General features: G+C 37.3%; 1 protein-coding gene across 1 annotated transcript; it reads right to left on the reverse strand.

The window, feature by feature from the left end:
* Window positions 1–5037: 5037 nt before the first annotated feature.
* Window positions 5038–11731, reverse strand: LOC118562446 (lipopolysaccharide-induced tumor necrosis factor-alpha factor homolog). The gene is made up of 5 exons (XM_036134864.1): window positions 11634–11731; window positions 7775–8035; window positions 7579–7617; window positions 7322–7469; window positions 5038–5184 (listed from the first exon to the last, which is right to left on the reverse strand). The coding sequence occupies exons 2-5, from the start codon at window positions 8028–8030 to the stop codon at window positions 5079–5081; spliced, it is 549 nt and encodes a 182-aa protein (XP_035990757.1). The 5' UTR covers window positions 8031–8035; window positions 11634–11731; the 3' UTR covers window positions 5038–5078.
* Between the last annotated feature and the right edge of the window lie 401 nt (window positions 11732–12132).

The raw sequence follows: 12132 nt of genomic DNA on the forward strand, positions 1-12132 counted from the left end.
TAAGTTAACATTTTAGAGACATGGTTATAATTTTAGAGACATGGTTATCTGCACTGCCTAATCTACTTTCAGCGGTTATCATCAGTTATCATCAATTATTGCAATCTTAAACTGCAAAAAGTACGGTCAGAGCAGCTCCTTCTGCCTTTACGAGGCGGAGGGATATTTCAGCGTCACTTAGTTTAGAGCTCAAACAAGCGACTTCACTTTCAGAAACAAGCCCAAAAAACCGGTTCTGAACAGAAACTGGTTTTCGATTCCCATCCATAATTGTCAACATGAAAGACTTGCAGAGATTCCAGATAAGCATCTTGGTCACACACCTGAGGGTGAACAACAGTTGATATAAACAGTATTTTGAAAGAAATGGCAAACTAGAAATTAATTCAGAATGATCGTGGGAAGTTCTCAGTAGCTTGACTCTACCAACTTTGTGGAATCATCAGGCGTAAAATTGTTTTCCTGCTACTCCTTTTAGCACTGCAGAAGACGGTTGGGAATGGCATGCAGGTGTGTTACCTGTTGCAGGTCTGCCACACCATCCAGCCAAGATCCTCAGAAGCAGGAATAATTTGCTCAGCCACACAATCACACACCAGGGTTATGACAGAGTATGTATTGATCACAAACCCTTGAACAAAGCACTAAAGCACTAAACTTTTGAGACATTCTACCGGCCTTGTCAAAAGCTAAGTTGTTTACAGTCTGTGATGTCATGCGTGGATTTTGGTTGAAATAGTGTTTTGAAAACTAACAAAAAACATTGGACAATTTTCCTGGAATGTACATTATTGCAGAGGACATTTTGACAACAGGACAAGGGAAGACACAAAAGGAAGCAGAGCAAGATCATGACACAGAAGTGAAACAGTTTTTAGATACATGCAGAGAAAAGAATATAAAACTGAATGTAGACAAATTCAAACTGAAACATAGGGAGACTACATAAACCGGTCATTGTCTGGTTGCAAATAGACTCAAGCCATGTTCAGAAAATGAAAATGCGTGCCGTTGACCAGATGTCGGAAACAACAGATGTAAAAGCAGTACAAAGATTGATGGGGATGGTAAATAACCTAACCAAGTACTGCCCTCACCTGTCAGATCAGTGCAAAGTGTTGAGAGACCTGACACATAAAGACAGCGAATGGACCTGGATGGCAGAACACATGGAGGGATTTCTTAGTCTGAAAAAGATAATGTCAAACGCAGTGTTGTATAAAGTACTGAAATCTTGGAGTCAAGTAAAAGTATAGTTACCTCTCCAAAATATGACTTTGGTAAAAGTCCAAGTCACTAACCGAAATGTTACTTGAGTAAAAGTCCTAAAGTGTCTGAAATGTCTTGTACTTAAGTATGAAAATTACTGTAAAAATAGATGTACTGTGAATTACATTTAAATTACATTTTTTTAGATTTTGGTAACCTTTGAAAGTCAAATTCACTTAAAATAATATAAACAACCAAGTGCAGGAGAAATGTAGACCAAGTTTAGACAGAAAATACAACCTTTTTGTAAGCTTTCAGTTTTCCTTCTTCAAGTAAGGTCAGTGCTCTACACTTTAAAAATTATGTTGGTGTGGGGGGAGTTCATTTTACTGAATAATTTATTTTTTTAAATAAGTCGAATCTGACATCATCAATGAATAATAGTTATAATGAATGATATTGATTGTTACAATAAAACAAGAAAAGAATAATGGTTAATCAAGTGTTTGGTCAATGTAAACGCCCAAGAGGGGATGAGTTCTACTGATCCACTTAAAAATATTTCATGGCTGTGAAAGAGAAATGTTTGAGCTATAAAAATTTTATACTCGAGAAAAGTATAAAGTACTCCAAAATATACTTAAGTACAGTAGTTAAGTATTTTTACTTCGTTACTATACAACACTGGTCAAACGCTCCAGTATTAAGACATTATAACCTAGATGAATCATCTGGCGTAGAATGGTTGTCCTGCTGCTTCTTTTAACACTACAGAAGATGGTTGGGAATGACAAGGGGATGTGCTACTTGCTGCAGGTCTGCCACTCCATCCAGCCAAGATCCTAAAAAAAAAACAATACTACTTGCCGATTTCAGATAATGTCCCACAATATATATCACAACAACTCAACAACTTCAGTAAACGGTGGGGATTTCAAGAGCCAACATCATCACCAGGCTACCCACAGAGCAACGGCAAAACAGAATCAGCCGTTAACTCTGCAAAACGAATCTTGCTCAGAGCCAATGCTGCTGGACAGGTTCCGTATTTGTCCCTAACCTGGACCACTATAACTAGGGCCGGCCTGTCGCTTAGGCATTATAGGCAAATGCTAAGGGCGCAAACCACCAGGGGGAATGCAAAATTTCCCACCATTGCCATCAACAAATATGACAAACTTGGAACTTTTAGCCTTCCTGCATGAGAAGAAGCTAGCAGAAATTTAGCCCAACATGTGGGTTGCTTTAAGAATCTCTGCCACTCTTCCTGTTACGGTTGCTGCTGCTGAAAGAAGCTTTTCCAAGCTTAAACTGATTAAAACTTACCTGAGGTCCACTATGATGCAAGAAACATCTCAGTGGACTTTCCATCATAAGCATTAATCATGTGGTCTCAAATCAGTTGTCATATGATGATGTTGTAGATGACTTTGCTTCAAGAAAATCCAGGAGAGTAAAGCTATAGTCATGTGAGAGTAAGGATGTGAGAAAAGTGGTGGCATATAGTTTTTGAAGTAATTCAAGTTAAGGCAGACTAAAACCACCGCAAGAGCTATTTGTAAGATCATATTTTCATGTTCTTTTTTTTCTTTTATTTAAATCCTATTTTTTGTGCCTTCTCATTTCTTTGATGTCTTACTTTGCACAGTGCCATATTTATATTGTATTTAATTTATTGTCACTTGTTTACACTTTTTTGGGAGTATTTAAATGTAATACTTTCTATAGGTTATTTATATTGTATTTAAGTTAATGTCACTTATTTACACTTTTTTGGGAGTATTTAAATTGAATACTTTATATAAGCCATTTACATTGTATTTCATATGTTGAGTTAATTTGTTTTGTTTCTTTAATTATTTTAACGTTTTTTGAATGTGAATATTGTTTTATGTAAATAAAAAATTTCCAAGACAAAGCTTTTTAGTTTCTTGTGAGTATATGTAATCTAGCAGACATGCAAGTACTGTGCAGTGATGCAAGGGGGCGCCACCTAAAATCTTGCCTAGGGCACCAAATTGTTTAGGGCCGGGCCTGCCTGTATGATTATGAAGATTATTATTAATTATAATTTGCTATTATAATTTAATAATATATAATTTTAAAGTCAAAAGATAGCTATAGCAAATTTAATTAAAATGGCTGTGATCAAGGGCTATGAGTTTGTAATGATTAACACTAACAATTTGTTTATTAATTAGCAGTTATGAACTTATTTATACTGGAAAAGTGTTATCTAACCAGTTGATGACCGGTTAGACTTGTCCAGCAAACGTTGATAACTCAAATTAGAATTGCAATCAGAGTTTTAATCTTTACTCCTTTACCACAAGCCAATGAAAATGTCTCAGTTGATTCAGTTATTAACTCAAAAGGAGATAATTTGATAGCTCTTAGAGACCATTCAATTTCTGGACCAAAATAATCACAAACAACTACGATTGCAATTCCCTGTTACAGCCATTATTCTACTTAATGAAACACTAGGAAACACTACTTACTACTCAATAGGACATGCAAAAGAAATAAATGAAAATAAAGTAAATCAAAATGGATTGAGAGGTAGCAGTGCTAGGGAATCTCATTGACAAGCCACATTCAACAGGCTCCATACTCATTTGTCTTTGTGAGACACCACACACGGCAAGTTATTCTCTTAAGATTATTTTAAGAGACACGGCGATAATCGGAAGTGGAGATGGGGGCGAAAATTGAGCTATAAATCCTGCCGTGTGAACCAGCCTTAATGTGATCTCTTTGGAATGTCTTGGAGGACCAAGCTGTAAACCAAGAGATTACATCAGCAAAAAAAGAATTTTCTGACAGACAGAAAGGACTTGAACCAAAGTTTGTGAACACAAAATATATGGCAGAAGAGCTCACACGTTACTACAGACTTATAGAAAATAAGAAACTCTGTTAAGAAGTACAGTCCCATACATACATACATATATCATCTTTATAATGCTCAACACTTATTACAGTATTAGGAAAACTGAAAAAGTAAATACAATTTGAACAAACATTTCAGATCTTTAAAAATTATTTTAGCATCTTGTTTTATTGATTTATACATAATTAGAATGATTATATTTTGGAACAATCAAATGTATTTTTATGATAAAAGAAATCTATTTTGGTAAACAAAACCACATTCTTTCTGACCCCAATCAAAGAATAAAATATACACATCATATTACATTTTAATTTAAAAATGGTTATACTTGATGTTAATTTTAATGCAATCTCAAAATTATTAAAGAAACAAAAAAGTAAAAAATACATTTTAGTGAGGATTGGTATTTGATTAAACCATTGATTATTCATGATTCAGGAATGTGTTTTAAAGTAATAATCAAGTAAATATAAATGTCCATGTGATCTAATTCTGCATAATTATAAAATATTTTTTGTGTTTCATTTTTGGTAAAAATATACTTTAATCTGAATATTTCATGAAATTCAAATTTAAATATCTCTCAATATTTTTAACATATTAATGTTACAAAAAATGTTACATTTTCTATATGTCAAACTCAATAATAAAACTCTTTTTAATGTTAAAGTGTGACAGAAATATTTCAACAAAAGTTGTCAATTATCAGTATTGAAGCCATTTAATACTGAGCAAAGTTTTGCTTTAAGATTTAATGTAGAGAAAAGTTATTCTGATCTTGCGCTCAATAATTATACTCAGATAAAATATCAAATCCTTTAGAAATGCAACCTCAGTCACAGCACAGCAAAACTTATGTCACATTTTAATGATTTGTTAAAACACATTGGGAAAACATACTAAATGTATTTACACTCCAACTTAATAGAGGTTCAGCAGACATTTCACTCAATGCAGGATTCAATATTATTCTTTAGTTGCGTTTGTAGATGTAAAGAACGTTGTTGCATGTCGGGCAGGAATGCTGCACATCCTGGCAAGACGGCACACAGAAGGGGATCAAACAGCAGGGCCAGATTCTGGTTTGGAGAAAAGGATTAAAAGAATGTTTATTTAGTCTATGCATTGATGTGTTACTTGTTAAAGCTGGTAAGCTAACTATCTTTGATTCACCATGAGATGTTTTTCAAGTTCTAAGAAAGAAAGCAAAACTTTAGCCCAAATATTATGATCATAAACTCCAATTAATGCAATTGAGTTTTAAGATGTTTTAATTATGCATGATAAGTTGATGCTGTATCAGCATTTTAATATGGGCTTTAAACTTTTGTTCCTGCACTCGTTTACAATCCTCTACTATTCACTATTTATGTGCATTAGCGTTTAAATGCCTCATGGGGGCAGTAGAAAAGTATGGGAAATATTGGTTCTCTGCCGCTTCTGTATTCTGGTAAAATTGGTGCTGTAGCTTTTTTTTGTGAAATGATCTTAGGACTAAACTTCAAACTAGTCTTTAGTTAAGTCTGTATTATTTAAACGAATGTAAATATAAACTGTTATGAGTTGAGCATGGAATAGTGTAGAAAAATCCTTTATTGTCAGGCCAGAATGGAGATGACAGACAGACACCTATTTACTTGAACTCCTCCTGTTTGGGTAGAGACTAACACCGAACTTGGAAGGAACAGTCTTCTTAGAACAATGGCCTCTGAATAAGAGGAACTGACTTTCATTCTGGCCACTTTGCACTCAGCTACAAACTGCTGGAGGCCATGGCGTGATGATGCTAGCAGAACCATATCATCTACATATAGCCTGAAGTTACCAAACCAGACCCACACCTCTACATGATTACACTTTGAGATCTTGTCTATGAAAAACACGAAAAGGATGGGGAGAGGTTTGACGTTTTCTTTGGCCTGCTATTCATCAAATGCGTTTTGGCTAACCTCTCTCCTGAGACCTACAAGGGGCCAATGTCTTAGATAACACAACCTAAGATCACAGTGGTACTCAAAACCCTCTGTCACATTAAAGTGGTTGTTCTGTTTAAGGGTCTTATCTACATTCTTTGTAGATCACCAATTGTGCTAAGAATAGAAAGAAAGACAGCAAACTAAAAGACATTTAATTAAAGAACTAAAGGTCTGCTTTTGTTGGCCTAAGGATTCTCTTTTAAAGGTTTCATGGTATCATTAAAAACCATTTCACGTAGCTGATATTGCTACATGTGTAAATTCTCTAAAGAATTTCATTAAAAAAATAACCTCAGCCTGTTGTTTTGTCAGCCCAAATGTCCCTCCTCAGTAAAAGGGTTGGGTGCAGTAATGATATGCAGCTCTACCTAGTTGACTTCACTCTGATTGGCTACAACCATATTTGGGAAACCGGTCCCCCACACCACTTTCCCCCTCCATCCATACCTCTGTTCTTGGCGCAGCGTAAATCCATTCTTACAGTATTACTGCTACTGGGAGTATTTGGGGAAGTCTGTTTGCTTGATGGTGTGCTTTGATTGGAGAATATGAATTACATGCAAAATACCCTATGTAGAAAATTTTACATTTTTTCTCATCTGACCGCTTTTCAGCAAATGGAGGAGAGTGATGAAGCAGCATCAGCAGCTGAGGGGAGTTTTTCCTCTCCACAGTCGCTTCATGCTTGCTCATCATGGACAGTTCATGCAAACCTGTGTTTATCAAGTTGGACATCAAGCTCAAACAGATCATCATATGGACTGAACGAACTTTGTTTATCTCCACTCCACCACCAGTTTCAGGCCTGGGGGGAAACATCCCTATTCTCATACACCTGCTTATGCATATTGAAGTATATTTCAGCGTGAATGTTTCCTGCCGAGGTCTGAGCGCCAAAGTCTTAAAATATTGTATCAATAAAATTCTTCTGATTGTCTTTTCTATCGGTGTGAGTTTTTCAGATTGAAATAAAATTATACCCCCAAAGCCTCAGAAAAATGTTGATGTTTCACTGGGAGTTTATAGATATGCGATACTCAAATTCTCAAAAAATTGTATTAGTAGAATAATATTGTTGTCCACCTTGTATCCAAGTTTATCTTAAGGTTTACATGTCAATGTTATAATTGTACAGTGGCAACCCAATCATTCATTCCCTTATACTGTCAGTAACTTGTATCAACAATTTAGGCCAACCGCCCAACAGCATGAGTATTTTTATATTATTGTTTTCACTCACCCGAAAATGCAAAGGCCTCCAGCAATTAACCAGGTGCACATGCCCACTTTGTATTCGGTTGACGTCACAACAGGGATCTGGCAATATTGACATTGCATTCTTCCTGGAACATCGGTGGGCCTCACATGTGGAGCCACCTGTTGGGTCACTGTCAGTCGCACTTTGTTAAAGAAACACCACTAGCTCTGGAGGTTTAGTATATACATTTTAATCTTAAAACTAATTTTCAGTTTTAAAAAGTTGACAAAGACACTCACCTGGCTGGGCATTTAGATTTTGTTGTACAACATGTTGAACTAAGCAAGAAAAAATGGAATTAACTGAATAAAGCATAAAAAGCTTCTAGCACGTTTATGAAGAGAATAACTAACTTGAGAAAAAGGTCTGATACAGAATTAAAAGAAAAATGGCATGTAAGGTAAATGACACTGAATATGGTCTGTGATTTCTTACCAGGCTGGGGATTTTGCTGAGCAACAGGTTGCTGGTACTGCTGAGAAACAGGTTGGAGATATTGCTGAGCAACAGGCTGGGGATATTGCTGAGCAACAGGCTGGAGATATTGCTGAGCAACTGGTTGGGGATTTTGCTGAATAACAGGCTGGGGTTCAGACTGATTGAGAGCTACATTGTGGACCAAATTGGGACCAGGATATGGTGGCGCTGGGATATCTGAAGTAATTGGAGGAGGTACATCGCCTTTTTCCATTTTATCTGTCAAAGAATCAAGAATCTTTATTGTCATTATGTGACCATGACAACAAATTTAAATGTTTAACATTGTGGTATTAAAGCTATAGTTGGTAATCCTGTTGTTACACTTTTTGCTATACTGGGTAATATTGTCCTTCCATCCTGAAAGTAGTCAATACATTATGTATTCAGAAAAAGGAGGTTAAATAAATTGATCTCTGTGGGAGCTGCAGGCCTGTAAAAAGCCATCACTGATCTTCGCACCAAAGAGCAGGGATCTGTCAGTTTTGGTCCTGCTCTCACCCCTCTCTCTCAGAATAACTGTGCTGGAGTGATGAGCAAGGTTTGCCTGAAAGAAAACACCTGTTTTATACCCTAAGTATACTGGAATTGGACTGCCCACTGTGACTGAGTTGAAACTTTTGCTAATATATGAATGGAGTAATGAGTCGTTTTCATTGCAAAATGGTAAATGCAAGGAATGGAGTTGGTTATGGAAAATACAAAAAAGTGCAGCCTAAGATTGTACACCTTGTTAAACCTGTTCACCTAATTCTTGGACCAGAGTTCCCCTCCTCTTCATACACTGCGATCTATACAGATTGCTACTGACGCTTCTTTAGAATAAAAGGCATTTCTTCCACACAATTTGTCCCTTAAGCTGCAACCTGTTCATTGCTCTTTTTAAATGATATATAAAATGACTGACACACACCTTCCGGCATTATTTTGTAAGAAATGTGTATCATCTTTGACTATTGCTCCAAATGTATCATTTTTTATATAAATATTTCAGAGACCTCTACCTCTTCAACAAAGTCAGAATTTTCTAAACATACAATGTACAAAATACAAATGAATACATGAGGAAAATGTTTTTTTTTGTCTAATGCATCAACCATGATATGTAGAAAAGTTGAAAGCCTGATGTATTATTTTGTATTTTTTTAAATATTTTATTTTTTTAATGTGAATATTCTTCACATTTGCCTGTATCAGGATTTAAAGGGGTAAGGAAAGACATACAAAAGTGCAAATAAAGGTGCATCTCAATGAATTACAATATTATTAAGAAGTTAATTTACATCAAACTCAGTTCACTGTGTGAAACTAATATACACAGACTGATGCTTTCAAGCCTTCATTTCTGTTAATTATGAATATTTTTCTGCTCACCAAAGGACCTGCTGAGGGGCGGTTGCAGGCAAATAAGATTAGAATAGTACACCAGAGCATAACAAAATTATTGCTACAAATGATGATCGTTAAGAAAAATATGTTTAAAACCTGCTTAAAGGTTGTTTTCTTTTTTGAAAAAGGTACTTTTATTCTGACAAAGAAGTCGCACCGGCTTGCATATTCCAATTTACTTAGATTAACCTATATGTTCAAACACACAATTTTTGAGGAATTTGATGCAAGAATATGTATCTAAACATTTCTAATAAACTTTAAGTATTAAATTTCTTACCTGGTGATGGATTTACAGAATGCTTTGAACAACCAGTACAATCAGGGCGTTTTACTAATCTGACACTGGGTAACATATTCCGTTGCAGCCTTTTAGAGAAAAGGTGGAGCAACACAGCAGGCAAGCGAACATTTGTGTGGGTGTAGCTTCTTTAAAAAAGTTCAGTCTGCTGGCAACATGTTGCCCATCGTAGATTAGTAAAAGCTAGACTACCTTTTAGCTTACTTTTAGTATGTTTTAATTTTTTCTAAGTCTTACTTTTCTTGCTCAAGACTGTCGTACTCTTGAAGAGAAGTCTCTCAGAGGCTTTTAAAGGAGACATATCATGCAAAATCCACTTTTTTGCCCGTAAACTGTAATGAACAGCAGATCAGTGAACCAAATATTCAAGCTAGAAACAGAGTTGCACTTTAAAGGTTTATTTTAAAAATAAAACAATTAAACAGAATCCGAAATAGGGAGGAAAATGTCCCAAATGGAGCAGGCCAGTCATCATCCTTGGCCAGGAAATATTTCATTCCTGAAACTACATTTTCTGCTAACAAGTTCTTGCCAATCCATCGTGCACCATTGCACACAATGGTATTTGACCGTTTACAGCAATTAAAGTAATTGCTTCCCACCTTGTCACAATAATATATTAATCTTTGGAACAGTCATAAAATGTTATGCAGACTTTTACTTAAGATGGCTTATGGACTTTTTTTTATTTATTTGAAAGATACTTATGTGTCACCAACGCAAGCATGAACAATAATGCAGTTTTGAAAGATTATGATGAAGTAGATCTATGATTGGAGCCCGATAAGAAGTGAAATTGAAGTTTGAAAGGAAAGGAAGATCGTTTCAGAGTAGCAACAACAGAAAAGCTCTGTTTCCTCGGGTCTGTCACACTTCAGGCACGGATGGACGCAGACACTGAGCATGTCATAATTTCGGCACTGTTGCCTGGTCTGATCTCTCATGTCACACACCTGTTCTAGCTCCGCCCGTTCCTCATCACTTCAGATCTGTTCCACCTGCTCTCACTAGTATTTAACCAGCTCTAAGACCAGGCAACAGTGCCAGTTTATTTCGATCCTTGTGTGAGACTTATTCCAGCGTTTATAATTCTGATTCCTGATCCTGACCTGTTTGCCTTTCGACCTCCGAGCCTGCTCACTCCCGTCTGATTCTGTTTGCCCGATCTGACCTCTGCCTGTCCTGACTACCCGCTGAATCCCTGCCCTGTGTACCGAACCTGGAACCGTGACCCGACTCCGTCCTGGATTATCCTTCGGTACCTCACTGGCTCTCTGATCTCCTGGCTCCGACCTTCGACCACGTCCCCGACTTCGGCTTCACTCTACGGCTCATCCTGCTCACGTTTGCTCTCACGGTTCTGATCTCCTGCCTGTCCTCCGACCACCGAAACACCCGCCGCTGGGACTTCATGAGCGGCAACCGCCGCAGCGAATCGACGACCCGCCTGCTGGGACCCACTGGGACTGAACTGAACATTAAGACCAGAGGATCCCGCTGTAGACGCTGACGCCTCCCGCTCCGCACCTGATCTTAATAAACTGTTAAACTTGAACGGTTTGTCTGCCTTGAATTCTGGGTCCACCTGTTCTGAGCTTAACAGAGCAGTTGGCAAGGTTAGGTTGAATTTATTTTGTGGTTCTCTATGTCAGACAGGCAGTGGTCAGATCTGTAAGTTCAGTCAGTGGTTGGGGCAATCCTTGTAATCACTGTCAGACAAGCAGGAGGTCGAAGGCAGGGAATCCAAGGTGGTAGGTAAGGAAGTAGGTTCAGGCAGGCAGAGGAACACTGGGGTTAATAATTGTTTAAGCTCTTGCAGGCACTCATTTACTGTGGATTTAGCATCAGGCTTTAGTAATGATAGTAATGTCATGGTGTTTTATGAAACTTTTATAAAGGATCGGGAGAGATCGTCAATATCACAAAATAAGGACTCAAACAATGATCCTGCTAGAATAATTGTGCCCTCTTTATTATTCCCCACAGAATACAGCAAGCACTTCTCAAACACAAATTCTGCTAATGTCCCCTTTATTATTCCCCACAGAATATAGCAAAGTAGCAAGCATTAAAGCAACAAGCTTTCAAACAGGCATGATGTTCAACAGATTCTAGAATCGCTCTTACCCTCGGCACAGGACTGGAGAGCCGGTCGGTCCGGATTAGAGCAACATCCACGAGGCCGGGCGTCCGTACGAAACCCACGGCAGACTCTACCGGACTGAGGGCGACCTCCTCTTTATATACTTATAAACAAAGTATCAGGTGGAAGTGAGAATGGCCAGTTCTTTCTCCCAGCTGATCTGTTAGTCCTGTTTTCAAAACATGTTTCCAAAACAGAAACCGTTCCCAGCATCTCAGCAGAGTGTGAAGCAAAATAACATTGCGAACTCAGAGCGCAAATATAAGCAAAATAAGAAATACAGAGATTGAATCAGTCTTTCCCACAACACATTGTCATAAGTTCCCACCACAAGTTAAAACAAGTTATAACAAAACAACACATGTTGTTCTTAGTTTTATGTGAAATCAGCCTGAGAAACAAAATAACAGGCAAAACTGAAGCACGAGCTTAACATGTTGCTCCCAGTTTAATTTGAACCCAGACGGATCAGCCTGGGAATAT

This window comes from Fundulus heteroclitus, unplaced genomic scaffold, assembly GCF_011125445.2.
Source record: "Fundulus heteroclitus isolate FHET01 unplaced genomic scaffold, MU-UCD_Fhet_4.1 scaffold_92, whole genome shotgun sequence".
In the NCBI taxonomy this organism is placed as follows: domain Eukaryota; kingdom Metazoa; phylum Chordata; class Actinopteri; order Cyprinodontiformes; family Fundulidae; genus Fundulus; species Fundulus heteroclitus.

Coding starts and splice junctions, on each gene's coding strand:
- LOC118562446 (XM_036134864.1), bottom strand. CDS start 8,030: ATGGAAAAAGGCGATGTACCTCCTCCAATTACTTCAGATATCCCAGCG. Junction 7,618..7,774: donor TCAGCAAAATCCCCAGCCTG/GTAAGAAATCAC, acceptor TTTCTTGCTTAG/TTCAACATGTTGTACAACAA. Junction 5,185..7,321: donor GGAGGCCTTTGCATTTTCGG/GTGAGTGAAAAC, acceptor TCTCCAAACCAG/AATCTGGCCCTGCTGTTTGA.